This window comes from Folsomia candida, unplaced genomic scaffold, assembly GCF_002217175.1.
Source record: "Folsomia candida strain VU population unplaced genomic scaffold, ASM221717v1 Fcan01_Sc072, whole genome shotgun sequence".
In the NCBI taxonomy this organism is placed as follows: domain Eukaryota; kingdom Metazoa; phylum Arthropoda; class Collembola; order Entomobryomorpha; family Isotomidae; genus Folsomia; species Folsomia candida.
Window position 1 is genome coordinate 112,012 of NW_019091264.1, and position 26,771 is coordinate 138,782.

Sequence of the window (26,771 nt, forward strand, 5' to 3'; positions counted from 1 at the left end):
AAGAAAGGTAGATTATTATTAGACTCCCAGTATTTGAGACTGGATAAAAAGAGGCAGATTGAGACTTCGTATTATGAGATGAAGTAAGAGGGTCGCCTTGTCTCAATTTCCCGGAGCAAACTTTTAGCCAATATGGTGTTTACTCGTTGTTTGTATATATGTCATGCTTTCTCTTCCAAGAAATATAAGCTAAAATTGTAAATGATGTTACGAAATGATGATCTAATGACAGATACCTCCTTTCTTCTTGTGCGTTACTTCATTAACTTTTAGTATCAAGACAAGGCCTACGTATTCCTCTATCTATTCCTTCTACGTAAGTATTATCCTCTGGGTCTGTTTTATTTTATGCACTTTTTGCTCTTGGCAAGGTGTTGTTGCAAGTAAATTACATTTGCCGAGGGTGAGGGTTGTTTAGTTGGGTTGTACGAGTGGCATTGAGCATTAGTGGTGGATGATTCAACAGCCTACATTCAACCAGCCTTTTACCTCCTCGTAAACAATTCACCTTTAGTTTTATTGTTACTAATAAACAATTCTTTTTAACCAACCGTGTTGACCAAATTCACCGAATTATGATAATTTTAATTGCTTTATAACCACTTCTCTTCGGTAAGATCTCATTCAATTAAGCCGAAAGTTTGTTTGGTGCTGATAAATAAATAAACTACTTTTAAACAAGTGACACAGATAAGCAAATTATTGATTGGCTATCGATTTTCCTGGAATTTGAAACCTGTTGCTTTGTTTTTTGGAACAAATTGTAATTTTGAGCTGTTTTTTAGTTTTAGTGGTGGTAACTGGTGTTTAGTGTTTAAAATGGGGTCGTTGCAATGTAAAATTTAATGGCGGAAGAAGGTCGTCCGTGTCGCGTTATCTAACTTTGTGAAGATAAACTCGTTATTCCAAATCTTTTCCGGAAGTGACTTGAATATTGTGAAACCTAGTTAATTACTACAAGTACGGGTAAAAATGCCGCAGTCGGAAAGGTCTGGTGGGATTTTGGGGTGTTGCGGCTATCTGGGGGATAACCTTGTAGGGGATGATGATAACAATGCAATTCCCAAACCGAGAGGATGTACGGATATCGTTTGGTTGATCGTTTACGTCATTTTCTGCTGTATTTTGGTACATATTCTGTTGTTTATCATAATGATGCCAATTAGTTGTCTTTAGTATTTTGATGTATGCTTTATTTTTGCTATAAAGGTCTTGATAGCCTGCTTTGCCTTGGTTTATGGAAATCCCAAACGTTTGATAAATGGGATGGACAGTTTTGGAAACGTTTGTGGGAGTACGAATCAAGATTTCGATAATATGAGCTTTTCTGGGATGGATATGACCGACAAGCCGTAAGTACATATTTTGATTGCAAATCGTTACTACATGTGAACACTAACTATAAAACCAATTTATGATACTACAATTGTGATGTATTTCTAGGTACACGTTCTACTTTGACCTTTCCGATATGGATCGTTCCACCAGGATTTGTGTTAGCGAGTGTCCTCACGTAATTATTAATGAGATGGCAGAACTGCAGGAATATGCCATGAATGTTTCCATCAACTATTGTCGGTATGCCTTAATATAACCAAATCATGGATTGGATAGGATCACTTTAATAACTTTGATTTTGTGTACTTTGGTCAGATATGACTTTAACATCAGTGAATGGACTCCCACTAAATCTGCTGGGAGGGCTTCAACTGGATCTATTTTAGAGTTTGATAACATTTTCTGCCCAAGTTTTCCGGTTTATGCTAGGTTAATTAATTTCCATATCACGATAATGGCTCAACTTAGGTCTGTGCTAATTTTGATATACTTTTTACAGTCACCCGATTTTGAAGCGATGTGTCCCCATCGTGGATAACTCTCCAGGAATGAAAATGTTTAATTTAGGACGACTTGATGACATATTTCCAAGAATTTACCACTATCTCAACAGTCTGAATCTATTCCAGCAAATTTTGGGTGACCTGGCATCCACTTGGGTAACTGTGTTGGGATTGACGTTAATTTCCTTTGGTAATTAAAAAAAAAATATAAAAAACCTAGGTTAGAATTAATGACTAAATCTGTTGCATATTTATTTTTGTAGTGATTTCGCTCTGCCTGGTGGTCGTCCTTCACTGGATGACAACCCTTGTAGCGTATATTGTTCTTATCTTATCCTCAGTATTTTCAATTGGTAATTTTTCATGATGAATTAATGAAGTTGCTTCCTGGATTATGTATAGTTTTTTATCTCGTAATTATACAGTACTCACTGGATACTTGTGGTGGACTTTTATCGATATTCGAAGAATTTTGGAAACAACACCGGATGACTTCCGGCTGGAAGAGATGGAACGAAATAAATGCTACTTTTTCACGTATAGCATTGTGTCAACTATTTTCACAGTGAGTCTGACATTTTGTTAAATCCAACTTATCATTTAATACTTAAAGTTGTCTTTCATTTCAGATTATTCTCCTCTTGGTCAATTTGGTCGTTCGAAAACGCGTGACAATTGTTGTTAAATTGTTCCGAGAAGCTGGTTCAGCAATGATGAGCATGCCTTGTTTATGGGTTCAACCGTTTATTACATACGTCGCCTTATCTTCCTTCTTCTGCGCATGGCTGTACATTGTTCTCTGTATCGCCACTTCGGGTAGGAATTATTTTGTGCATTTTAAATCTTTATGTTCTTAAAGATGCTGATTTTAATTTTATTTACTCATTTAGATTACCCCGAAACACGGCACATTCCTTCCCTCCCTGCAGCAGGAGTGAACAATCTGGCTGCGACGATATCCGCGATCCAGCAGCATGCTAACCATACAAACTCTGGTATTGAGGACTCCTCTGCTTCTGACCTGGGGGAAATTGGTGGGATGGGAACATCGAATAAAACAAGGCTGAGTTGGGATGATGTAGCCGGTTGGACGCTGATTGAGTACTCGGACGAAACTTGGGTGAAATATATGTGGTTTATCTACATTTTCGGACTGATTTGGTGCTCTGAATTTATTCTGGCATGTCAACAAATGGTCATTGCAAGTTCTGTTGCGACCTGGTATTTTTCGAGGTGATTATATATTATACAAAGTACACGTATTGTTAATTTTGTTGACAATTCTTGTTTTTCTACATGTAGGTCTCGAAATTCATTGAATTGCATCGTTCTAAAGTCAATCTCTCGGATGATACAATTTCATATCGGATCAATTGCTTTGGGGTCACTGATCATCACATTTATCAAATTGCCGAGACTTATTCTCCAATTCACACAGAAAATGTATTTATTATTTGTCTATCATGCATTTAGAAATTAATTACTAAGCTATGAGTCATTCACTTTGATTACTTATCTTTTTATTAGATTCCGAAAATGGGACGATTACCAAATAGTTAAATGGTTGAGTAGATGTTGCATCTGTTGCTTGAAATGTTTTGAGTGTGCCATGAAGTACGTTCATCATAATGCATACACGGTTATCTCGATCCAGGGAGTTAATTTTTGTCCAGCATCACGATTGGTAAGACACAAATATTTAATACCCATTATCATTTCGTATTTGAATAATCATGGTATCATTTATTTCAGGCATTTTCAGCACTTGTCCAAAATGCTCTGCAAATCTCTGTCATAAATAGCATTGGAGATTTTGTCCTGTTTTTGGCTAAATGTATAACTGCTTCGCTGACAGGATTGATTGCACTTGCCATTTTCCGGAGGGATGAAACCCTGTACTACTATGCCATCCCTGTTCTGCTTACCATTGTATTCTCATACTTTGTGGCACATTGTGTCCTCTCCGTTTTTGAGGTAATTATACAAAATATAGACTACCTACTTGTAATTGGTTTAGACATAAAATTTCTTTTGTCAAATGGACTAGATGGCTGTCGACACTCTATTCCTCTGTTTCTGCGAAGACCACAACATGAACGATGGCACGGACGGGAAACCATTTTATGCTCCGACATCATTCCTTCAATACATGACCATTGATGCGGTTGATGCCATCGCACCCGGGCGACGGTCTCATCTCGAAAGTCCCTCGCACCTAAAGAAATCGCAAATGACTGACTTTAAAGAGGCAGCCAGCCCTGAGGAGATCATTCCAATGAATCCGTACCACGAAACTACGACTCCTAACAATGACGATTGATTCATTCGTCCAAATGAAAAAAATCTTAAAAGTGAAATTGAAAACGTCCTACCCATTTACTACATGAACATACAGAATAGATATTGTTGATCTTATATTAACTTTCTTGTTGTTGCTGTTGGTAGTTCTCCTAGTCCAATCACAGTTAAGTCTGGTTGCTGGTTTATCGTGTAGCGTAAACTTGTGACGCTATTATTCATTATGCAGTTTTTTTAAATCTGACTGACTAACTAATTATGTTACCTTTACTCGTTGGACGATAATCAGAGTATTATTAGAAAGAAACATTTGATCTATTTTTGAAATGTGGAAAACACCGTAACGTTTTTTTTAACTATTTTAACAATTCAGGCTAAATGGAAAATAAGCAAATTCAAGCTTTTAAAATCTTATTGCATTCTTCAAAACCATTTCAAATAATACATACCGAATGAACATTCTTTGTTTTTTAATCTATTTTTTTTAGTTTTTGTTCATGCTGCTGCTACTTTGTCAAATGCGGTAACTATTGATAGATAAGCTACTAAAGTGTGAGGCGGCATTTATTTATATTTATTTAGGTTAAGATAGTTAAGCTAGTTATTGTTGCTGTTTCCTTATGGTTGTAATTTATTAGGAACTAATTGTTAAATGTGTCGTTTTCATCGCCGTCCGTCTACAAACTTGGAGCTTGACAATTTCTGATTATGCGTAATATTTTTTTAGTCATTCTCCTCCAAAACTTCACTTATCCTTAGTTGTCACTTAGATATCAGTTTTTGCAGCTAAACACGTAAAACTTAATGAGAGAACTGTTTGAAAGACTTGGTTTTTTATACGTTGCGTTAAGTACATATTGTAATAAGTTTAGTTTCATGAAAAAGTGCTGTTATGATTTTGGGTCCAAGACTTGCAGTTTTTAGCTAATACATTGCGAGCTGGGTATAACATCGTAATTATTTAGACAACTTAACGACTACCAATAATAATGCAAATGTCTAAGGATATAAAAGATACATGGACATGTAAGACAATCTAATCAAATCGTAAAAGCCAAATATCGAAACAAAGACTAAATATATATTTCAGGATATAATATAAAATATATATTTCTGTAAAAGAGTATAATCTGGGCAAGTTATCTATACAATTATTATTTATTTATTTTATGTCAAAGCATTGCGATTCAATAGAAATTTTTGAAAAGAATACTAAATAATAGTAAATAAATTGTAAAAACGGTTTTAACTCAATTTCGTCACTCATGTTGCGGTTCTACACTAAAAATCTCATCGGAGGGATCCATTTTGTAGGAGAATTCTGGTCTGCTGTTTTCGTACTCTAATTTTTGAGAGAGTTTATTTTCATATTTACCAGCATTTGCCTTTTTCAACATGGAACGATACTGGAAGAAACATTTTTAATTAGCAAATGCTCAATAATTTTTATTCGTTAAATGGGTAATTATTATTTTCGTATGCACCTTATTTGGAGTCACGTAGTGTGGATTACTCCAAATTGTTTTGCCATTGAAGCTTGCTTCAAAAATTCGGATCGGGTTCAAACAAAATCGTGGTCCTACAAGGAATTTGGTTATGCAATTAATTTGTCAAGTATTATTATTATGGTTTTAAAAATGATTAAGTGTATATGCACCAATTTCGACCAGGGATCCATCCTCCTCCATGATTTGATAGTTTCTAAACCAAACTCGATTATCGAGGATACTGAAGGTGAAAACATGATCAATGAAGGGCTGGCTTTTTGGGTAGTGATACGGTGTCCCAAATATTTGCATAAACATTTCCTTCATCATTTGATAGTGTGGCGCAGTCTCGAACGTGGGATCGAAAGATAACAAGGCTCGTGAGCCTTTCAGACAATTTCCCGTAAACTTCAGTTCTTCCATGGTGGACACTGTATAAAATGAAATATAAACACAATTAGATAACTAGCCAATTATCAAATGTTTTAAACAACGTATTTTTGCTTGTACGTACCATTTTCCATCAAAAATTTGCAGGACGGTCCGTCAGGAATGTTGGACATCCATAAATAAATGTCACCCTTTATTCGGCCCTCAAAAAATAAAGTTTTGTTGCAATTTTTCATTTCAGCGATCTATGAATCATTAATACACACAATTACGGCATTATCCTCAAAATTCTATCTCTTAACGGCAAACTGTACAACTACAAACCTCATTAATAGCAAATAGTTTGTCTCTCTTATCCATTTTTGACTCCTTTTTAGTATGAGGCATTAAACGTCGGAGATTATCCATAATATGTCGCCCACGGAAAGATATACCTCTCGAACCAAAGATCAAAACTCGTTGCTTGTTCGTCCAGCGACCCTACAATTTGACAATGATATTCAATATTATTCAATTAATTAAATCAAAAACTTGACAATTTGCAATTTACAAATGGTTTATTTAAAGTAAGGTATTACTTTGGAAAGTGGTGCATTAGACTCGTCCGACTTTCTACTATCTGGTAAAACTACTTCATTCGCCTTTTTCTTGGCCAGTTCGGCGACTTCGACAGCTGCAGCAAGATTTTTCTTGTGATTTTGTGGATGTTTCTTAATTTTCTGAACAGCACGCCTCCCTTTTGGACCGACGAGGTCTTTAAGGACGTGCTCCGACGGAGTCAGGTTTACTTTCTTTCCGCGCACTTTTACCATCTTGGAGTGGGAGGAACAGAGCTTATCTTTGCTTTATAAGTGGAAACTAACAGATTAATTATTATCTAAAGTCTGACAATTAAAAAACAACTAACAATATGAAGACGTTATTATGAGCCACAAGCACGTGTTGAGAAATGTGTTTAGTTTGGGTGCCGCGCTGGGAACATGGGAAAGTGGGATTCATTTGTATGTATTACTCTTTTTGCATGTAAATGAAAATTCGTCCTCACTAATTTACATTTGAATTGATTGAATATTTAAACCAATCGTCACATTTAATGAATAAGCATTAAAAATACATATATGAAGTTGGATGTCATATGTATAAACTAGGTTATGTATACGGAAAAGCCGGAAATTAATAATACATAAAATTCCCCATCGCTACGCCACAAAAAACTACAAAACGAAATGATTTCTCAAATGTCGACAATTCAAGCTAAGGAGTATGAAAATAGACGAGATTCTGGAATGTAACGTTCAGTCGGAATTAATTAATTATAAAGCGTTGCTCTCGCCTCTGCCGTTGTTTTTTATCCTCTTCTGTAAGGTAGCATCTTGCTTTTTGATCTGGTTGCAAATCTAGATAAGGGATGGTTAAATGTTAAAACATTCAATATGCAAAAAAATTATATTTTTGCAGTGCAAGTGTTACAACCTTGAGAGAAACACAATCTCGCTGTTTAATGATGGAAAAACAGTTAATCACGTTGATGAAAGGGAGACGATCTAAAATTAAAGAATCATCATATTGTCTTTATTGATATGAATATAAAATTATTTCTCACCATTAAATGGCACACAAACAGGTCGATCCAAACTGCTGAAGATATATCTTTCCGTCTGATTGACGTACTTCTGAGATATATACTGTCTGAATGCCTCTTTCCCCTTCATCTTGACCGAATCTTGTTCTGGCGATGGCGTCTGAACGGTTTTTTCTGTAAATAGTTCATCTTCGTCACTTTCTAAAGTTGGTTTGTCGTCTTCATTGTCTTCGTCGTCGTCTTTGTCACCATCATCTTCCTCGGTGTATTCAACTTTCTCCAAAACAGTGGCCCACGCAACTTTCTTTATGGGGGGACTCAGTTTTTTGCGCTCCTTCTTTGCCCATGTGTACACGACACGGTTGGGATCTGTCCGTGCAGATAAGTCAAAGTCAAAATGACTTTCGAGTTCCAACGTCGAATCTGAATCTGGTGTTGAGCAGACTTCGATTTCAACTAGGCCCATGACTGGTTCTGGAAAATTGAAAATGTTCGATTTGATCAAGCTTTATAATATAGCTCTATAATTTATCCATTGTACTTAAAATCTCTGATGGTATTAAAACCAAGGAGACAATTTAATAGAAAGTATTACCTTTCAAAGGAGACGGCAAATTCATTTCCAGTACATACAACTTGCTTTTACAACCTTCCTCTCGTAATAGTGGTCGTTTTGTCACCAGTCACCTGTCAAAATAGATGTTAAATGAGGAAAGATTCTAAATTTTAGATCGTCGTTTAGTCGAAAATCCAACAACCACGACCAAAGTCAAACTTGTTCCGGACAGGGACAAAGTATTAAATGGGAGTCGAATGGGAGAAATGTGGAAATGGTGAGCGATACAATAAAATGGGATTTGGATCAGTTTAATTTGGATTAATTAAATTAAAATATGTCGGTAAACTGGGTAAATATTATTTATATGATTATTATTAACATGTGATGCAATCAAACAAACGTCAAAGTTGTTGTGGTTTGCTGTTGGAGCCGAGCACTGCACAAAAATCTTAGATTTGCTCATAGATTTCGACATAATAATCATTCTTGTCCTTAGATTGGATTCTAGTCTAGTAAATTTGAGTATAATTTTCAAATTTATGTAAATTCCACATTCTTGTTGCAGATTCCGTGGAAGAATATTTGACCAGATCGAAGAATGATATTGAGGACCGATGGAAGGAGACGGGGAATGTGAGTTGAGTTGCTAAATATTTTTGCATGTCATGCAAATTACAAAATTAGTGATTTTCTAATTTTCAGAGTAATGCGAGCATCACGGATTTCACAATCATTAAAAATCTTGGCGAAGGGTCATTCGGTCTTGTGAAACTTGTTGAACACAAGCAAACTCGACAATTTTACGCAATGAAGATGCTTATCAAAGCAAAAGTTATCAAGTTAAAGCAGGTTGAACATACTATGAATGAGAAGAAGGTATTATCCATTATCAGCCACCCGTTCTTGGTCAATCTCAAGTACCATTTCAAGGTAATGATGGCATATGCCATTTTATAAAATTCTATTCAAACAATTAATGTTTTTTTTATAAATTCCATTTACTAAAATTGATCATGTTTTTATAGGATCCCATCAATTTGTACATGCTCATGGAATTCATAAACGGAGGTGAAATGTTTTACCACTTACAGAAACAGCGCAAATTCAGGTAGATCAATTGTCTACACATCTTTTTGCACAAAACCTCGTAACATACTTTTTAAATTATCTAAATAGTGAACCCTTGACCCGATTTTTTGGAGCCCAAGTCGTCCTCGCATTTGAATACTTACACTATCTGGAAATTTTATTCCGCGATTTGAAACCAGAAAACATCCTAATTGATGCCCACGGATTTCTTAAAGTGACGGATTTTGGCTTTGCGAAGCGTGTCAAAGGAAGAACTTGGACCCTGTGTGGCACACCCGAGTATCTTGCGCCGGAAATCATCATGGCGAAAGGGTACGGTGGGGCTGTTGACTGGTGGGCGGTGGGGGTCCTCATTTACGAAATGGCTGCGGGACGCTCCCCCTTCTGTGCAGATCAACCGATTCAGATTTATGAAAAAATTGTCGCCGGAAAGGTCAAATTCCCTTCTCATTTTGGAGACGATATTAAGGACCTAGTCCGAAATTTACTGCAGGTATGTAAGGCAGGATAATTAGTAGTCTGAAAAAGTTTAATGTTCTCTAAATACCCAGGTGGATCTCAGTAGACGATTTGGTAACCTCAAGAATGGAGTGCATGACATAAAAAACCACGCTTGGTTTAAGAGTACAGACTGGAACACTATTTTCCATCGAAAAGTATGCACACAATAATTTTCCATCGTAAATAAACCCCTTTCTACTTTTTTTCAAATTTTTTCTCCAGGAAATCCCTCCGTGGAAGCCAGACGTCTCTAATGCCGGAGACTCCCGACATTTTCAACCATTCGACTCTGAAATTGCTAAAGAAGAATCAAAACAGAAAGCTGTGGAAGATTACGACAAATTTTTTGCGGATTTCTAATGCTCTCATTATCATCATCAATTAATTAATAAAGTCGTCGATACACATGTCGTATGCTGCTCATGTAAGTATGTATTTGTGTAAAGTTCAGAATTGCACTCGATATTGCAGGAAATTTTATTACTGTCGGATTTGACTGTGTGCTAATAATAAATGATGATAAGTATAATATACAAATCTTTGAAATTTTGATTAATTACGGTCAGTGTAATTACTGTTTTCATCCAAGAGGGATTGTCGCTGTCGCATGGGGATCAAATTATTTCTCTCCAATAACTTTGATGTCAACATTCCCACACCGACCCCGATATTTGTGACGGCACGGGAAAAAGCGAGATGGGCAAGGCATCCAAGATACGATCCCGTGATAAATTCTCCACAGGAGAGTATTGGCCAAAATTTAGTGGTGTGATCTTGACCCACGTTGTTGTCCTTATCGCCAACTCCGTAGAAAATGTCGCCAAGGTCCAAGTAATCCCAGCATGCCAGTGTCATCAAGATGTCGACCGTGATACGGACCTGTGGTGGGACGATGTGTAGTCAGATAAGCGGGATGGATAAGTCACTTTCTTACTTACAGCTTGAGATTCCTCACTGCCCGGCGACAAGCGATCGCCCATCAGCTCCCAGTCATTTTCGCAGCTAGTCAACCATGTCACAAAATAGACGAAGGACGTAAATCCCAGGTGAAAGTGGAAGCTGTCCAAGTACGAGATCCAAGTCAAAATGGTAACAAGTAGGATGCCAATCAAACCAAAAAATGCGAATTTGAGCATGATCGTGACCTCGTAGCCCTATGCACAATAGTGCAATTATGATTTTGATAATTCGCATGTATTTTGAAATTGCATTTTTTTACCAAGCTTTCAATTGGATCTTCCAACGCCACGATGAAATGTTTTGTAATTATTTATTTAAGTTAACAAGTAAACTTCACTGAAAATTTTGAATCAGAAAATTTAGAAGGATTTTTACTCAACACATTTATAATTAGCCAATTTCGATCAATTTAGAAACTTTGTTAAATTAATTTGTTAATTACAAAATTTTGTCCCGTTCTTGACATGCTTGTTGTTGTTCATTCGCGTTTTTGACCCTTGTGTTTCCAAGCAAAGATATCCACAAAATTTACATAATTGTATAATTTATGAGGTTCTGTTCCATATGCATACGGTTGGTATCCATTATGAATTTGTGTATGAATACTGTACGAGTAAATTTATACAATGCATTTCTTTTTCTACACAATTTTTATTTTGATATAAATCATAATTTTTTACGGTTCTCAAATAAACCATGTATAATGTTTCACCAGTTATGAAAGGGCAACTTTCTAATGGAAATTCTTCACAGTCTAATATGCTCCCTGTTTTCAACTTAGGGGACTTCTAGCCTACCGAATTCTTGGTCCTGAGCGGGGGCAGGAGGGTCACCATCGCCATCAGGGCGAGCTTGCTCTCTCGCAGCAGCGACGCTGTTGGGGTCCGAGGTCCAGTTGAGATTCTCGTTCACTAGTCGTTTCACGTAGCGAAATTGGGCAATAAGTGATCTGTACAGAGAGGACAAATTAATAAAGAGATCATCTCCAATTAAAAAAAACTTTTTCCGATACGGACACACCTGAACAGGGTGCCAGACGGTTCATAGCATGAAATTCGTAGCAGGTACAATTCATAGCAAACATTCAATTCGTAGCATGTTACAACTCGTAGCACATTTTTTTCGTAGTTATTAATCTGATAGCTTAACACGATTCATAGCAATACAATTCATAGTGTTTTTTGTCAGCTAAAATTAAAAATCACCACCTTCCACATAATATTTTGTACGTTTTGAATCCCAAATCTTACGCACAAATTATGTATGTATCCCCAATAAGGTTTGCCGACGTAATTTTTCAGTGGGTTTCAAACTATGCGATGTGAAGCTATTAAGAGACTTTTGCAAACCCTATACAAAATATGTAGAGGTTCGATTTGATTAATTGGAAAAATCAGTATGTGTAAAATCAGTTGTGTAAAAATTTCAAGTGAACAAGATGAGAATAACGAAGGGTATGTTGGCTATTGGCAGATAAACAAACGGACAAAGCAGGGGTATAACCTTTGACTCGAGTTAAAATTTTTGTCAGTTGATAAAATTTGCATATTTGGTTTCTCGCTATGTAATGCTACGTAGCGATATAAATATGTATTGTACTTGCTACGAAAAGATGCGCTATGTATGGATACTACTATCAGTTATAAGGACTATGGTATGTACATGCTATGAATTGTATGCTACGAGATATATGACTATGAATCGTCTGCTATGAATTGCCCTGGAATCACCTGAACATGGCGAAAGTGGTGAAATAAAACAAGTAATATCCCAGCGATAAGAAAACGTCGTCCACAAACTCAATTCCGGTCTGTGCCACGTGAACAACCATTTGTTCCGGTTGACCCACGACTTTCTTGGTTAAGTTGTCTTCCTGGTAGACGCTAATAAAGTATCCCCTCTCTAAGACGTACATCAGCATGTTGGAAACAATCAGGGGAAAGTTGTTGGCCCAGATTCGCAACTATTCATCAAATTATTCTTTTTAAGAAATTAGTGCTAGAGAATACAATACTTGTTAAATTATTGCATACGACAAGGATCGACTCTGGCATGGAGTCCTGGTCAAAGTATTGCGTGTCTTCGTAAAATGAATATCCTAGAAGGATGCAGAATATGATAGCCGTCCAGTGTGCCTTCAAATTGTGGTAAAAGATGCCTGCTTGACATAAGCAGAAGTAGAACGTATAGCGAAATATTTGACGAAACTGGTGAATCTGAAATAAATTGGAGGAGAAATGAAGTCCATTTTATTAGGATGTTCTATGTGAATATCTGTTTAGTGACGCCGGTCCCGTACTACACATTACTTACGACGACAGCTTTAGTGTTTGCCATGATGAGGGATAAGTCGTAAAATTATTGAGACGTCTTCCTTAGTGTCAGTGTGATAGTTTGAACGTTTCAGTTTGCGATATCAAGAAAATGGGATGTTGTGTACATATATTCTTTACCTCAAATATGTGACATCGTTGTTGTGACATTCTCACGCTCATACATATTTTGTGAAATGAAACGTGTCCAAAGTCGAATTTTTAACCTTAAAATTCGAACGAATGTATAAATTTTTAGTTCATAATTAATTGGATAGTCGAAATATTCTTAGAATGGTCACCCCCGCACGCTCTCAGTCTGAAGGACCACTCCTCGAAGAAGAGAAAGAAGGAGTCTCATCCTCCTCATCCTTGTTGGGTTATGACTTTCCCTTACCTGTAAGAAAACCTTGCAATAAAGAATATAGACCCGATTCTAAATAACGTCTTGTCCCCCATATGTACATATAAACTTTTAGACGGTGGTGCTCATAAAAATCTTTGACGTTCTCCCCGTCGAAGGAATGCTAAATTGTCGACTAGTATGTCAAGAGTGGAACAGCGTGATTCATGCCGCAGATTTACTCGATATTAAATCATGCTTTGTCGTTGATGGTACGGAATAGATATTTTATTAATTATAATTCTTGAAAGTCCATAATATTCTAATTATTACGCATAGGTCGCCGGGAGGATTCTGCCGAATCCACCAAATGCAACGAGTACATGGATACTTCTTCGTCGAAAAACTATCTCTGGTCTCATTTAAAGTTGCGTCGCGTCGTGGCTCGTCACTGCACCTGGCTCTTCCGTCAGATTGAAACTTCCTCGACGGAGAATTTTACTGGAAACGTGACCACGCTAGAACTCCTCAATAGCACGCTCAATTGGGCCCAAATTCTTCAGCTGTTGATCGATTTTGAAAATCTCACCCACTTTTACGACAAGCAGGTCCGTGGATGTGCATAATAAATACTTATATAACCGTATGGTCGGTATCGGAGGACATATTAATTGAGAATTTTTATTATCTTGCAAGCTTTCGAATAAACATGCAGTTATTCTTTATCAGGCAAAGCATAATCCAATGAATATGTTACTTGTATAACATTTCTTTAGAATTTCACTAAATAAATGCATGTATACCACTCGTTAGGACATTTACTGCTGGGACTACGCCACATTTAACACCGGTATCGAGGAAGACGAAGTCATTCCTGACACGGCGAGCTTCCAGCAACTCCGAAACTCGGAACGTTTGAGCACCCCCAGTCGTCTAAGAGTTGTCCGAATCCACCGCAGTCAGCTAATCGAATGTACCACGTACCTCAAAATCCTACAGCTTCGATTTCACTCACTTTCCCAGCTAGAAATACACACGGACCAAAACTTTGCCCCTCAGAGAGGAAACCTATTTTACACCCATCTTGGCCATCTTCTCGCCAAGGTGGGAGGAACACTGAGGACGCTCTGTTTCCCGTACAAGTTGGTCTGTCCCTCGTACGACTTCAGGACGACGGACGAGCATCGCATTTTTCGCGAATTTTTGAACTTCATTACGGAAAATGAGTGGGTGCAACGGATACGACTTCCCGTCCTGGAGGAGTTATCTCTGCAGTATGGAGTCATTCCGATGGAGGGAAATGAACTCGTGGAGAAATTGGCCCCGTTTTTGATAGAATCGTGCAAAAATTTGAGAAACTTTTACTGTGGGTATATCCACTTGGAGGGTGGAATGGAAGCGTCACTGTTACGTGAGTAGGAATTTATGACAAAGATTTCGAAATTCGATTTTAAAATGTGGTATTCAGTTGAATTAAATAATTTCGCTTCAATTTTATCCTAGGTTTTCTCAACTTGATAACATCTCCTACTCGGGTACGATTTGGTCTTTTCATGAACGACGCCGTAGGATTACCTCAACTACCCATCGAAATCCAACAAGCAATAAAGTCATGGTCGGTTTGCACTTTTCGGGATTTTGCGAAAGAATTGGGCGAATTTTTACCTAATTTGAGCACTGAGATATTTCCAGAGCTGAAAGAATTTCAATATTTTTGTAAAAATCATACATTTCGGAGTTTCAATTTCCAAGACTTGATTTACAGGTGATACATTTATTTAGATTTGTTAATCATAATTTATTGTGATACCATCTATGTAAATGAGCAGTTTCTCACGCTTGACGCATATCAACCTTGTTGACCACAATGCCCGTCTGGAGACGCGTCATTCATCCGAAGCTTTAGCGACCATAGAAGATCCGGATATGCAAAACATCATTCAGAAACTTCCGGGGCTAATTTCTCTCCAAATTATTGGAAACATGACCTTTCTCACGGATCAGGGATTAACTGGATGCAGTGGCGAGGCGTGTCAGAGGATGCTCAAGTCGAGGGAGTTTGTCGTCAGTGAAGATAAGGTTGGCGTTCCCTTGTCGCATTTGCAAGGTGAACATCTCATATATATAGTTTCATGTTATGGACAATAAAGTCTGATTTGAAAATATTTATGAAACGACAGATCTGAAGTCATTGGTCCTGCGTGGGCTTGGAATTAAGGTGACCGACGTCTCGGCTCGACTTGCTTTTCAGAGAATGCCATTCTTGACGAAATTGCACCTCTGTGGAGCTCATCAGGTAGTTCGGAATTATGCAGGAGTTGGAAGGTAACGATAATTTAATCAAATTTAATAATATGCAGGTTTCGAGTGAAGCTAGAGTTGCCTTGACTCAAATGTACAATGTCACGAGGGGGTGTGATGTCCAATTTTAAAAACGAGGCAGAATATACATGCTTTATTTAGTAAATGTTTTTTACAAAAAGACTTCTGTAAGGCCATGCACCATGTAAGTCGCGAATCAAAAAACAAATTAACAAAATTAATTCTTTAACTTGTTAGGGATTGGAAGACATGTCGATAATTTACATGTAAAATAATTGTGATGTTTGCATTATTCACTATTCACACACGCCTCTATATATATGTTACCCTTCGGTGATAAATAATTACTTCAGCGGTAAAATTACATATTTATGTAGTACATTCGCCGGTAACAATCGTGTCAGAAAATTATTTAGTTTGCTATATATGTTAGAGCAAATTTTTTGTATTACAATGATGCAAGAATTATTAAAATCTGAGAAAAAAATTGGATTTTTGGCGACGATCTAAACGAGCGGAAACTGCGCATTTATGTAGTTCCTGATTTGGCGTCAGCAGGATCGCAAATGGGGGCATGAATTTGTAACATTTAACAAAATATTGCACTTAATGTCTGAGAAATATTTACAAGGGTCGATATTTTGTACTTCACAACGTTTATTAGCTTTAGAGTGTGGTAAGTTACTTAGGATAAGACTTGCATAATACACCAGTATAATGTCATATTGTAAATATTTCTATTGGTGCATGTGAAGTAAGAAGCCTTCTACTCAGTTTTCCGTAGCGGAGATTAATCACTTGGCGAAGTTAAATTTAAGAAATTAGTAACCTGCTCGTTTATTTTTTTACCACCAATTCCATAAAGTTTTTAATCAACAAATAAGAAAAGGTCCAATTTTGCCCTTTCCGTGGAATTACAAGGTACCCAAATGTTCCTGAAATAATAATATGCACGATGGAACAATGATTCACTGGATCTATCAAATCGGAAAAAAATACAACTTACGTGCCCTCTCTAGTTAAGAAAACATTCCTCTGGGTTTGAGTAACATCACTATTCTCGCAAATTATATCACCTAGCGTACGTCTTCGAATATGCTGAATTTGATATTCCCAGAAATTCCCAGGTCCTCCGTTTCCATGCGTAAAGAAAAACCTATCCCCATCTTTAAGCCCACGATTGCTTGACATTAAGTATCTAGGTAACGCTTCTCCCTTAAAGTTTGAGTTAGGGAACAGTCTGGGCATCCTAGTGAGCGAGTTGACTTTTTCTCCTCGCCACTTACCAGTAATGTAAATGATTTTTGTCACTAAGACTTCTAATTTGCAGCTAATACAAAATGGATTGATTTCGTTTTGGTGGCAATAAATTCCCAAGTTTGTGCTTTACAATTGCCATGTTGCATAAATTCCATAATAAATCTCGGTGAAAAGTATTGGACTGAAACATGATATGAGTCCATGTTTCAGTTCAATACTTTTCTCTGAATAACAAGTGATGCACATTTTGGAATATTAAGCGAAGGAGTAATACGTACATATTTGAAGATATTGGAAGCGAGATGTCAAAAGCCGATGTTAACTTAATTTCATAACGACGTTTACTTGAATGTTAAGGATCATATTTATAATTGTATACAATATAATTTGTACATATAACACAGATAGTATATACATATTTATGGAGATGCATAAATCACAGAAAGATTGTAACTCGAAACTGTTGAACCTTGAAACCTGAAAAAATAATATAAAATATTAATATTAATTTTAATCACCCTCCATGCATTTGCAAGTACGTTTAGGATTTGCCAACTACGAAATCAATCATAGTACACATGGGCTTTCCCAAATTCTCTCGTACTTTACAAATGAACTAAAATTGTTAATCATTACCAGATTTGACGTGCATGCATAACCTTAACTAAAAATAGTGTAACCAAAATCTTCGTCTTAGTTCTCCGCCACCACTTCCTTGGAACGCCCCGCGTTGATAATTTCCAGCTTCCGTTTCCGCACGTTAATTGTAACTGGGTTTTGGTACCTTTGATAACCCAAGTACCACAGCACCTTTAATAATAACACAAAAATAGCATTTATTTATATTTTATAAAGTTGAGGTTTTTTATATAAAATAATTTTAACTTACCGTGCAAATATGTGCACAACAGCCCATTGTCCGAGCGCCTTGTTTACATTTACAATAGAAACCTCTTATGGCGTCAGCACCTTTAACTTCTGGGTCCGAAGAATATTCGATCCATAGATCGTGGGCTTTGTTGGCTGTAAATCTTGATTCAATCTTGGCTCGCACGATGTTGGGAAATTCTGAATTCAGTTTAATTTCAAAGATTGGAGAATTTTTCATGTGCAGATTAGCGTATCTCTTGGCCAATCCAATCTGATACACTCCAAGGGTAATGTCCTCTAAATCGTCAACGGAAAGCTTCGGGAATTTTGGAAATTCTTTCAGCGAGGCTGTCTTCCATTCCTTAGTCCGGCGATCCATCTTCTCGTCCTCCACTCGCTTTTGTAGTAAATTCTCCTGGTCAGCAAGTTCCAATGCTCGTTCGGCTATCTTATCATGCTTGGGTGAGTGGGTGGAGAGAGGAGGGCAGAAACAGTTAATAAGGGCGCAACCAATTCTGAAGAACATGGGCAGCTTCTCAAGGTATCCTGCAATTAATCGCACAGTGTAATAACTTTAAAACTAGTACCAACATACATTGACATTGGTACGCATAAATTATTACATAGACTTACCTCCTGGAACCGTCTCTCGAAATAATTTGAACTTTTTCTTGATTCTTCCATTTACTGCCTCCACCAACCATCTGACCAACGTGACCCGTCTTGACTCATTTCCTTGCGAAGTGGTGAATTGTTTATCATCGGTGTCTAGTAGTTCCGGCATATGTGTGAGGTGTCCAAGGCGAAGAAGAGTCTGAATCACGTCTCTGAATCCCCTGTCCAGAATGTGGTGATCGCCCGGTTTCAAGTAAGGTGAATCAGGTGGCAGCTCCGACAAGATGGATTTTAAGATCCCAGCGTCCAGGAAACCAAAATCATGGTTAACCGATTTTATCGCCATTCATAAACGATTACAAAACACGGTCCGGTTGGTAATTCATTCCCAACTTACCTTCAAACAATTAAAAGTTGGCCCTGTTAACGCTTCACCCATTGGAACTTCGATAATCCCACCCGTAAAAAGATCAACTTCGTTCGGGTTTTGGAACAATCCTTGCAATTTTAACCAACTGTCGCTAACCACCTCTACCGGCTTATTAAGCCAACTGGTGGTCGTCTCTAGGCCACACAATCTTCTGAATTCCATCCAAGCTGGAAGACCGTGATCACGCCCTCTTTGAAAATTTCTTGCAATTAAGTCAGACCCAAAGTCGTCTGTGGGAAGTTGTAGGACATGATTTGTTAAGTCCTCGGTGACAAATGGATCATACGTTTGTGCGTTCTGTATCAGGAGGCCATTTAAAATGTAATCGTATCCTTTCCCACCATCCTGTACCACTTGAGTGTCAACAAAAAAGTTGTGCCGAATTCGATATGAACCGATATTTTCTAAGCCGCGGTACAGCTGGATTATTCCGTTGCTGAAGGTGTGACCAAATCTATAGTCGAGTTAAAAATTCGATGTTTTGAAAAACAAATAATTAGACACAGAACGCACATTTACGGCATAAAATTACTTCGCGTTTCGGTAAAAAAATGTGCGTACTCGATCGAGTTTAAGGCTACCATTTAGTCACCTGTATGCAGCATCAGCAAATGCATGGAAAACGGTGGCATCCACGTTGGGGTCGTAATTTGACCACCAATCCCGCAACGTGAGGCCATACTTGTTCATCGTGTCCATGCCGAGAAGGGTCGGCAAATATTCGCCATAAACCACATTTTGCCATTCTGCTAGGACAAGGCGCCTCGTTTCTTGAAATATGAATTCATCATCCCAAAACGGCATGAGGTTGTAAATTCCTTCCGCGATACGATTGTGTTCTCGGAACCATACTATGTAAAACATGTAGAATTATATAACTTCAGAAGAATCAGGTTACAAATATGTTGTAAAAACGTATTCATTAAGGATGTCCTTAATTGGTAATGTGTGTACAAGTTTGCAGAATTCGTTTACAAAAGTCGCGTAATTTACTAGAAAATTGCTCGTGATTTGTCTCCATAAAATTCTATACAAATATCGACTTACAAGTGTGCATCACTAGTAAGCCTGGCATTTCATTCACTCTATCATCTCCGGCAAGAAATGTCCCCAGGACCATAGGTTTTGTGCCAAAAACGGCCTCGATCTCAGCATTAGTCGGAGGAAATTTTGAATTTGCAGAATTTACTCGAAGTTTTCCTGAAGTTTTTGTATATAAATACATAATTACAAGTTACAGTTTGGCATGAGCAATATTTCTGCGTAAACCTTTTTCAAAAGATCGAATGAAGGCGTGTCTCTCATCTTCTGATCCATAAATATTTGATCCGTCGACGAAGGACGTCAACATATTGACCTGCTCTCGGATTCCCGTTTCGGCTAGAAAATTAATGACTTATTGAAATCAATTTCATAAAATAATATATTTATTAGGAGAAAAGCCATGCTTTGTAACTGCGTAAATTTTGTAAAGTTATTTTGCCGATAAACTTGTGTAGAAATCTTAGAGAGGTATTAAATGATACTTGCATATTTGTTGAATTGTGTACCAAATTACAAGATTTACGAAGCGTAAAAGACTGACGTGAATGAGTTGTTTGATCATACTCGGGAAACAAAATGCTGTCGACCTCGTGAAATCCATGCATCTTTGAGGTTCACGTAAATTCGAGTAAAACGAGTCGTTTGCATAGATATTGATTGGCCAGCAGTCAAGATGTTGCATTCCGTGACAGCAACGTTTATCTATGTAAAGTACACATTACCTCTCATTACCAATTTTTTCGAGAGACTAAGAGACTCCATTTTTGGCACAACTAGTTTTAATACAGAATCTGCAACAAACCTCCCTCTGCCACAAGCGACAGGTCATGGTCCAGAAATTGCCCAAATTGTGGCAGCATGTTTGTAATCCTGGCATCCGGTTTGATCAAGTCTGGATGAATCGTTGCACTGACAAGACGCGCGTTGGGCAGTGTTGTCGGTACTTTTACACCGCGTTGTCCATTGTATCCTGAGGTTCACAATTACTTATCAAGTTAGTCACATGGGGGGGGAAGGAAATACATGTGAAATTCAGCACTACTACATTACCAGATTGTAGCATAAGCTTGATTCTATCAAGTTTATACTAGTTTGAGTTTTTAAATTACACTTGTTCCTTAGTTCTCGGACAATGATGACAGTTAATTATTTGTAGCAATTTTACTTTACTAACCAGTACTAAAATTAATAATAATTTCTTGAAAATGTTAATAAATCAGAAAATTTTGACTTCCTTGTCTGTTTGATAACGGTTATGTATGTAAAATGTAATTCGGGATTTAACGTATTAATTGAATAATTTGACTTTTTAACGGTACGAAATATTCCCAGTCATATACAGAATTTACACGGTAATGGATTCGTTGTGGGGTTATTCAAATTATTGCAGGTCCCGTTAATTCGACGATATCGATAGTATTTGTTGCATTGTTGCAATTTTGCCTTGCAAAAATCTGGGCGTTGCTCCCTGAGCTCGGAAAGCGCTACGGATGGGTCGACTCCATCGCTGGGAATTGATTTGATTAGTTACTTATCATAGAAATCTTACAATTCACTCGAATGTCTGTTACTAGTAAAATTAAATAAATTTTGCAAAATTATATTTGAGCAACGATTCTGCATCGCAATATTTTGAATTTAATGTACACACTCTAAATAAAGTTGTGCCAATTTTACTTGACTAAATGAGAGGATGACAAAACCATTTGGACAATTATCAATTGTTGTGTAATCCTTTAGATATTTTACTCAAAGCACATTCACGGGTTCTACCGAGTCTAGTAAATTACATAATTGTCAGGAATAAATATGTACACCCTACCGAATTAGATTTGCATAAGTGAGAAGGTTCAGGTTACTCTGTTCCCCAATGAATTCTGTAAGCTCATTAAATTTTACGTATGTGTGGCCGGGAGGCGTTCCCCTCGATTGACGCTGTGTCGATAATTTGTCTTTCTCAATTGTGTCTCTCGCTTCCTAAATATATTGATTTGCAGACAAAAAGTGGGCAACCTTAGGTATAGATTTTACCAAAATTGTTACTTCTTACATGGATTGCATTGTTTAAAATTTCCTGAAATGTCGGCCCAGTCGCGAGAGAGTAGTTTTGAACTGCAAGACAGACGGTAGCAAGAAGTAGAAGCCTAAATATATATAATTAATATGCTATATACGATACTATATGATATATTGAGACAATTCACGTCAACCATCGGAAGTCTGTAACCACTTAACTTCGCAGGCTTACTTGGTTACGGACTTCCGATGGTTGACGTGAATTGCCTCATTAAATGATGAATAAATGATGACTATTCACGTCACATTTGAAAGCTGTAATTTTTAAAGATTAAAAATGATTAAAAAAGACTGATATTAAGATTAAATTGGACGAATTTTGAAAAGTATTCTTGTAAAATAATTTGAACGTAGATAATATCCAATTTTACAAAATTAGCAAAATTTACAATTTCAAAACTTGACGTAATTTGTCTACATGTATTTTGTCTAATACCGCATTGTTTTAAGTGAATGAAATAGAATTAGGTCAAGTGTTCAAACTGTTGAAAAAATGATTTAGAGTTTCGGTTTTATTCATGAATTTGCACGGCGTTATCTTTATTTCTTCAGTCGGCGTGGGTAGAAGGATTATGTCAAGTTTCATTTGAACACTTTCATGGAAATACAACGTTAACTGTTTTACAATGCCAAATAAAGTAAAAAGTGAGCATTACGGCATCGTGCAATAAAAATTAAGCATGCAAGGTACGAAGAATCTACATTACAAATTATGTGCGTAAATAGTAATAAACTTGAACTTGCGACGGTCAGTTGATTCACCGCATAAATTATCGGATTAATTCTTAATCAAGCGCATGGTTGAAAATCATACTTGCCACAACGATTTTAAACTACTGAAAATAGTTCTCAGACTACATTATGTAGTTAAACCCCTGTAAAAGACCTATTGCGCAACGTGTTTTACCATAATCCTGCACTTCGATTCTGGAAAAGTGTTAATTTATACATGCTCTTGCGTAGTATAAATATTTCTATAAAGTCCATAAATAATAAAATGATATTATCACATCTTCATAAGTTTAATTTTCCCAATTTAAAAAATTATATAATTTCGGTTAATCCCGTCACTCCGTGCACCGTTTCGGTGAACAGCAGAAAGAATGAAAGAATTAAATAAAATTTGTTGCGTAACTTTCGCTCTTTATGTAAATTAGTATAGATAATAAATGTGCTTTACATACATTTTATTGCACCTTTGTAATTATGTGTGTCGTGAATTTATTAGCTACTGAGCGGAACGGAGTGAATACAATGGTCTGTGATCGTTTTTGTCCGTCTGTCCGTCTGTAATCAGAATATCTTCAGAACGAGTCAACATAATCAAACCCCGTTTTCGCCATTTTGATTTTTAGTTATCGATCGAGTTCGCTAATGGGACCAATCGGGTCACCCCCACCGCGCCAGGAGGAGTGGTCCAAAATTAAATTTAACTTAATTTTCACATGGGATATAATTTTAAAAGAAATTTCGCCACGAATTCAACGCCGTCAAGATTTGTGACCTCCAACTAACCCATGACTGTGTAAACAAGGTCAAAGGTCACAAATATTAATTTTCTGTTTTGGCGGTTTTAGACCTATGTTGGAATTTTTATAGCCGATCACCTCATTTGCATATTTTGACGCATTCGCGAGAGGCATATAGTTTATTCGACATAGCAAGTAATAGGAAGCCCGTATTGCCTAAAATGAGCACATTTTCGTGAGATTTATCTGTGTGTCACCCGTGACACGCAGATAAATGCGAGGATATTAGTTTGGGGAGGGGATTTCAGAAATCAACATCATTTCGATTAGTTTTGAAGTTATCAATGCTATCTTATCTGATATCTTAACTATAATGCATTTATCTGTGTACTTGGTGTAGCAAAAATATTAGCAAACCTGTCTCAAAAACTTGGTAGACTTTCGCAAAAATTGTCGTATTCAATTATTGGCAATGAATGCATATTGTATAAGGTTAGTCACAGTACCTAACGCAATACTTACTAGTATAATTTTGACTTTGAGTAAATAATCAAGAGGCGTGTATTATGTTAAGTTTTCCTTAACCCTCAATAGAAAAAGTGGCTCAATTGAAAAGTGGCTCCATTGAAAAAGTGGTTCAATTGAAAAAGTCGCTCAATTGAAAAAGTCACAAGAACCACTTTTTCAATTGAGCCACTTTTTCAATTGAGCCACTTTTTCAATTGAGCCACTTTTTCAATTGAGCCACTTTTTCAATTGAGCCACTTTTTCAATTGAGCCACTTTTTCAATTGAGCACTTTTTCAATTGAGCACTTTTTCAATTGAGCCACTTTTTCAATTGAGCCACTTTTTCAATTGAGTCACTTTTTCAATTGAGCCACTTTTTCAATTGAGCCACTTTTTCAATTGAGCCACTTTTTCAATTGAGCCACTTTTTCAATTGAGCCACTTTTTCAATTGAGCCACTTTTTCAATTGAGCACTTTTTCAATTTTTTTCATTGACCACTTTTTTCATTTTTCAATTGAGCCACTTTTTCAATTGAGCCACTTTTTTTTCATTTTTCATTGAGCCTTTTTCAATTGAGCACTTTTTTTAGTTTTTTTCAATTGAGCCACTTTTTCAATTGAGCCACTTTTTCAATTGAGCCACTTTTTCAATTGAGCCAACTTTTTCAATCTGAGCCACTTTTTCAATTGAGCCACTTTTTCAATTGAGCACTTTTTCATTGATTTTTCAATTGAGCCATTTTTCATTAGCACTTTTTCTTGAGCCACTTTTTTCAATTGAGCACTTTTTCATTGAGCCACTTTTTCAATTGAGCACTTTTTTCAATTGAGCCACTTTTTCAATTGAGCCACTTTTTCAATTGAGCCACTTTTTCAATTGAGCCACTTTTTCTTTTTCAATTGAGCCACTTTTTCAATTGAGCCACTTTTTCAATTGAGCCACTTTTTCAATTGAGCCACTTTTTTCAATTGAGCCACTTTTTCAATTGAGCCACTTTTTCAATTGAGCCACTTTTTCAATTGAGCACTTTTTCAATTGAGCCACTTTTTCAATTGAGTCACTTTTTCAATTGAGCCACTTTTTCAATTGAGCCACTTTTTCAATTGAGCCACTTTTTCAATTGAGTCACTTTTTCAATTGAGCCACTTTTTCAATTGAGCCACTTTTTTCAATTGAGCCACTTTTTCAATTGAGCCACTTTTTCAATTGAGCCACTTTTTCAATTGACCTTTTTCAATTGAGTCCACTTTTTCAATTGAGCCACTTTTTCAATTGAGCCACTTTTTCAATTGAGCCACTTTTTCAATTGAGCCACTTTTTCAATTGAGCCACTTTTTCAATTGAGCCACTTTTTCAATTGAGCCACTTTTTCAATGAGCCACTTTTTCAATTGAGCCACTTTTTCAATTGAGCCACTTTTTCAATTGAGCCACTTTTTCAATTGAGCCACTTTTTCAATTGAGTCACTTTTTCAATTGAGCCATTTTTTCAATTGAGCCACTTTTTCAATTGGACATGAGCCACTTTTTCAATTGAGCCACTTTTTCAATTGAGCCACTTTTTCAATTGAGCCACTTTTTCAATTGAGCCACTTTTTCAATTGAGTCACTTTTTTCAATTGAGCCACTTTTTCAATTGAGCACTTTTTCAATTGAGCCACTTTTCAATTGAGTCACTTTTTCAATTGAGCCACTTTTTCAATTGAGTCACTTTTTCAATTGAGCCACTTTTTCAATTGAGTCACTTTTTCATTGACCTTTTTTTTTTTTCAATGAGACTTTTCAATTGAGCCACTTTTTCAATTGAGCACTTTTTCAATTGAGCCACTTTTTCATTGAGCCATTTTTCAATGAGCCACTTTTTCAATTGAGCCACTTTTTCAATTGAGCCACTTTTTCAATTGAGCCACTTTTTCAATTGAGCCACTTTTCAATTGAGCCTTTTTCAATTGAGCCACTTTTTCATGAGCCACTTTTTCAATTGAGCACTTTTTCAATTGAGCCACTTTTTCAATTGAGCACTTTTCAATGAGCCACTTTTTCAATTGAGCCACTTTTTCAATTGAGCCACTTTTTCAATTGAGCCACTTTTTCAATTGAGCACTTTTTCAATTGAGCCACTTTTCAATGAGCACTTTTTCAATTGAGCACTTTTTCAATTGAGCCACTTTTTTCAATTGAGCCACTTTTTCAATTGTTTTTTTTTTTTTTATTTTTCAATTGACACTTTTTCATTGAGCACTTTTTCAATTGAGCCACTTTTTCAATTGAGCCACTTTTCAATTCCCTTTTTCAATTGAGCCACTTTTTCAATTGAGCCACTTTTTCAATTGAGCACTTTTTCAATTGAGCCACTTTTTCAATTGAGCCACTTTTTCAATTGAGCCACTTTTCAATCCTTTTCATTGAGCCACTTTTTCAATTGAGCCACTTTTTCAATTGAGCCACTTTTTCAATTGAGCCACTTTTTCAATTGAGCCACTTTTTCAATTGAGCACTTTTCAATTGAGCACTTTTTCAATTGAGCCACTTTTTCAATTGAGCCACTTTTTCAATTGAGCACTTTTTCAATTGAGCCACTTTTTCAATTGAGTCACTTTTTCAATTGAGCCACTTTTTCAATTGAGCCACTTTTTCAATTGAGCCACTTTTTCAATTGAGCCACTTTTTCAATTGAGCCACTTTTTCAATTGAGCCACTTTTTCAATTGAGCCACTTTTTCAATTGAGCCACTTTTTCAATTGAGCCACTTTTTCAATTGAGCCACTTTTTCAATTGAGCCACTTTTTTCAATTGAGCCACTTTTTCAATTGA

General features: G+C 36.6%; 9 protein-coding genes across 9 annotated transcripts; 4 read left to right on the top strand and 5 right to left on the bottom strand.

Moving 5' to 3' along the window:
• Positions 1-419: 419 nt before the first annotated feature.
• LOC110862841 (CTL-like protein 1) lies at positions 420-5,169 on the top strand. Its single transcript, XM_022112048.2, has 13 exons — positions 420-1,128; positions 1,210-1,352; positions 1,444-1,578; positions 1,654-1,767; positions 1,838-2,031; positions 2,105-2,194; positions 2,267-2,406; positions 2,471-2,657; positions 2,732-3,074; positions 3,144-3,284; positions 3,369-3,525; positions 3,594-3,815; positions 3,889-5,169. The coding sequence occupies exons 1-13, from the start codon at positions 973-975 to the stop codon at positions 4,159-4,161; spliced, it is 2,295 nt and encodes a 764-aa protein (XP_021967740.1). The 5' UTR covers positions 420-972; the 3' UTR covers positions 4,162-5,169.
• Positions 5,170-5,223: 54 nt separating this feature from the next.
• On the bottom strand, positions 5,224-6,973 carry LOC110862844 (ribosome biogenesis protein BRX1 homolog). Its single transcript, XM_022112053.2, has 6 exons — positions 6,595-6,973; positions 6,341-6,496; positions 6,141-6,261; positions 5,797-6,057; positions 5,624-5,718; positions 5,224-5,545 (listed from the first exon to the last, which is right to left on the bottom strand). Exons 1-6 carry the CDS (start codon positions 6,826-6,828, stop codon positions 5,399-5,401), a joined length of 1,014 nt encoding a protein of 337 aa, XP_021967745.1. The 5' UTR covers positions 6,829-6,973; the 3' UTR covers positions 5,224-5,398.
• A 91-nt stretch (positions 6,974-7,064) lies between these two features.
• Positions 7,065-8,591, bottom strand: LOC110862846. Its single transcript, XM_022112055.2, has 4 exons — positions 8,194-8,591; positions 7,620-8,072; positions 7,490-7,560; positions 7,065-7,413 (listed from the first exon to the last, which is right to left on the bottom strand). Exons 1-4 carry the CDS (start codon positions 8,216-8,218, stop codon positions 7,330-7,332), a joined length of 633 nt encoding a protein of 210 aa, XP_021967747.1. The 5' UTR covers positions 8,219-8,591; the 3' UTR covers positions 7,065-7,329.
• Positions 8,592-8,654: 63 nt separating this feature from the next.
• Positions 8,655-10,276, top strand: LOC110862845 (cAMP-dependent protein kinase catalytic subunit 1). The gene is made up of 6 exons (XM_022112054.2): positions 8,655-8,790; positions 8,860-9,087; positions 9,183-9,265; positions 9,334-9,739; positions 9,798-9,902; positions 9,970-10,276. Exons 2-6 carry the CDS (start codon positions 8,965-8,967, stop codon positions 10,105-10,107), a joined length of 855 nt encoding a protein of 284 aa, XP_021967746.1. The 5' UTR covers positions 8,655-8,790; positions 8,860-8,964; the 3' UTR covers positions 10,108-10,276.
• On the bottom strand, positions 10,273-11,082 carry LOC118433694. The gene is made up of 3 exons (XM_035845881.1): positions 10,967-11,082; positions 10,686-10,901; positions 10,273-10,626 (listed from the first exon to the last, which is right to left on the bottom strand). The coding sequence occupies exons 2-3, from the start codon at positions 10,881-10,883 to the stop codon at positions 10,300-10,302; spliced, it is 525 nt and encodes a 174-aa protein (XP_035701774.1). The 5' UTR covers positions 10,884-10,901; positions 10,967-11,082; the 3' UTR covers positions 10,273-10,299.
• Positions 11,083-13,266: 2,184 nt separating this feature from the next.
• On the top strand, positions 13,267-14,781 carry LOC118433695. The gene is made up of 4 exons (XM_035845884.1): positions 13,267-13,418; positions 13,499-13,634; positions 13,702-13,970; positions 14,176-14,781. The coding sequence occupies exons 1-4, from the start codon at positions 13,314-13,316 to the stop codon at positions 14,779-14,781; spliced, it is 1,116 nt and encodes a 371-aa protein (XP_035701777.1). The 5' UTR covers positions 13,267-13,313.
• Positions 14,782-14,871: 90 nt separating this feature from the next.
• Positions 14,872-15,801, top strand: LOC118433699. The gene is made up of 4 exons (XM_035845888.1): positions 14,872-15,127; positions 15,192-15,469; positions 15,543-15,658; positions 15,723-15,801. Exons 1-4 carry the CDS (start codon positions 14,916-14,918, stop codon positions 15,792-15,794), a joined length of 678 nt encoding a protein of 225 aa, XP_035701781.1. The 5' UTR covers positions 14,872-14,915; the 3' UTR covers positions 15,795-15,801.
• Positions 15,802-17,477: 1,676 nt separating this feature from the next.
• LOC118433700 lies at positions 17,478-18,825 on the bottom strand. Its single transcript, XM_035845890.1, has 3 exons — positions 18,448-18,825; positions 17,834-18,360; positions 17,478-17,754 (listed from the first exon to the last, which is right to left on the bottom strand). Exons 1-3 carry the CDS (start codon positions 18,773-18,775, stop codon positions 17,638-17,640), a joined length of 972 nt encoding a protein of 323 aa, XP_035701783.1. The 5' UTR covers positions 18,776-18,825; the 3' UTR covers positions 17,478-17,637.
• On the bottom strand, positions 18,812-20,210 carry LOC118433696 (chorion peroxidase-like). Its single transcript, XM_035845885.1, has 4 exons — positions 20,129-20,210; positions 19,907-20,059; positions 19,452-19,710; positions 18,812-19,313 (listed from the first exon to the last, which is right to left on the bottom strand). Exons 1-4 carry the CDS (start codon positions 20,208-20,210, stop codon positions 18,812-18,814), a joined length of 996 nt encoding a protein of 331 aa, XP_035701778.1.
• Positions 20,211-26,771: the final 6,561 nt, after the last annotated feature.

What these genes read in the sequence shown, in the direction of transcription:
- LOC110862845 (XM_022112054.2), top strand. Translation starts at nt 8,965, where the DNA reads ATGAAGATGCTTATCAAAGCAAAAGTTATCAAGTTAAAGCAGGTTGAA. An exon ending in CAGAAACAGCGCAAATTCAG is followed by an intron (nt 9,266 to 9,333) that starts GTAGATCAATTG and finishes TTATCTAAATAG; the next exon opens with TGAACCCTTGACCCGATTTT. An exon ending in TAGTCCGAAATTTACTGCAG is followed by an intron (nt 9,740 to 9,797) that starts GTATGTAAGGCA and finishes CTAAATACCCAG; the next exon opens with GTGGATCTCAGTAGACGATT.
- LOC118433694 (XM_035845881.1), bottom strand. Translation starts at nt 10,883, where the DNA reads ATGCTCAAATTCGCATTTTTTGGTTTGATTGGCATCCTACTTGTTACC. An exon ending in GCAGTGAGGAATCTCAAGCT is followed by an intron (nt 10,627 to 10,685) that starts GTAAGTAAGAAA and finishes GTCCCACCACAG; the next exon opens with GTCCGTATCACGGTCGACAT.
- LOC118433700 (XM_035845890.1), bottom strand. Translation starts at nt 18,775, where the DNA reads ATGGCGATAAAATCGGTTAACCATGATTTTGGTTTCCTGGACGCTGGG. An exon ending in TCGAGAGACGGTTCCAGGAG is followed by an intron (nt 18,361 to 18,447) that starts GTAAGTCTATGT and finishes GATTAATTGCAG; the next exon opens with GATACCTTGAGAAGCTGCCC. An exon ending in GTTGTGCACATATTTGCACG is followed by an intron (nt 17,755 to 17,833) that starts GTAAGTTAAAAT and finishes TTATTATTAAAG; the next exon opens with GTGCTGTGGTACTTGGGTTA.
- LOC118433696 (XM_035845885.1), bottom strand. Translation starts at nt 20,210, where the DNA reads ATGTTGACGTCCTTCGTCGACGGATCAAATATTTATGGATCAGAAGAT. An exon ending in CATTCGATCTTTTGAAAAAG is followed by an intron (nt 20,060 to 20,128) that starts GTTTACGCAGAA and finishes CAAAAACTTCAG; the next exon opens with GAAAACTTCGAGTAAATTCT. An exon ending in CTTACTAGTGATGCACACTT is followed by an intron (nt 19,711 to 19,906) that starts GTAAGTCGATAT and finishes TGTTTTACATAG; the next exon opens with TATGGTTCCGAGAACACAAT.
- LOC118433699 (XM_035845888.1), top strand. Translation starts at nt 14,916, where the DNA reads ATGAACGACGCCGTAGGATTACCTCAACTACCCATCGAAATCCAACAA. An exon ending in TTCCAAGACTTGATTTACAG is followed by an intron (nt 15,128 to 15,191) that starts GTGATACATTTA and finishes GTAAATGAGCAG; the next exon opens with TTTCTCACGCTTGACGCATA. An exon ending in TCCCTTGTCGCATTTGCAAG is followed by an intron (nt 15,470 to 15,542) that starts GTGAACATCTCA and finishes ATGAAACGACAG; the next exon opens with ATCTGAAGTCATTGGTCCTG.
- LOC110862844 (XM_022112053.2), bottom strand. Translation starts at nt 6,828, where the DNA reads ATGGTAAAAGTGCGCGGAAAGAAAGTAAACCTGACTCCGTCGGAGCAC. An exon ending in AACTATTTGCTATTAATGAG is followed by an intron (nt 6,262 to 6,340) that starts GTTTGTAGTTGT and finishes AATGATTCATAG; the next exon opens with ATCGCTGAAATGAAAAATTG. An exon ending in CAAATTTTTGATGGAAAATG is followed by an intron (nt 6,058 to 6,140) that starts GTACGTACAAGC and finishes CATTTTATACAG; the next exon opens with TGTCCACCATGGAAGAACTG.
- LOC118433695 (XM_035845884.1), top strand. Translation starts at nt 13,314, where the DNA reads ATGGTCACCCCCGCACGCTCTCAGTCTGAAGGACCACTCCTCGAAGAA. An exon ending in GTTATGACTTTCCCTTACCT is followed by an intron (nt 13,419 to 13,498) that starts GTAAGAAAACCT and finishes ATAAACTTTTAG; the next exon opens with ACGGTGGTGCTCATAAAAAT. An exon ending in ATCATGCTTTGTCGTTGATG is followed by an intron (nt 13,635 to 13,701) that starts GTACGGAATAGA and finishes TATTACGCATAG; the next exon opens with GTCGCCGGGAGGATTCTGCC.
- LOC110862841 (XM_022112048.2), top strand. Translation starts at nt 973, where the DNA reads ATGCCGCAGTCGGAAAGGTCTGGTGGGATTTTGGGGTGTTGCGGCTAT. An exon ending in TCTCTGTATCGCCACTTCGG is followed by an intron (nt 2,658 to 2,731) that starts GTAGGAATTATT and finishes TTACTCATTTAG; the next exon opens with ATTACCCCGAAACACGGCAC. An exon ending in GTGTCCTCTCCGTTTTTGAG is followed by an intron (nt 3,816 to 3,888) that starts GTAATTATACAA and finishes CAAATGGACTAG; the next exon opens with ATGGCTGTCGACACTCTATT.
- LOC110862846 (XM_022112055.2), bottom strand. Translation starts at nt 8,218, where the DNA reads ATGAATTTGCCGTCTCCTTTGAAAG. An exon ending in TTTGCCGTCTCCTTTGAAAG is followed by an intron (nt 8,073 to 8,193) that starts GTAATACTTTCT and finishes TCAATTTTCCAG; the next exon opens with AACCAGTCATGGGCCTAGTT. An exon ending in TGTTTGTGTGCCATTTAATG is followed by an intron (nt 7,561 to 7,619) that starts GTGAGAAATAAT and finishes CTTTAATTTTAG; the next exon opens with ATCGTCTCCCTTTCATCAAC.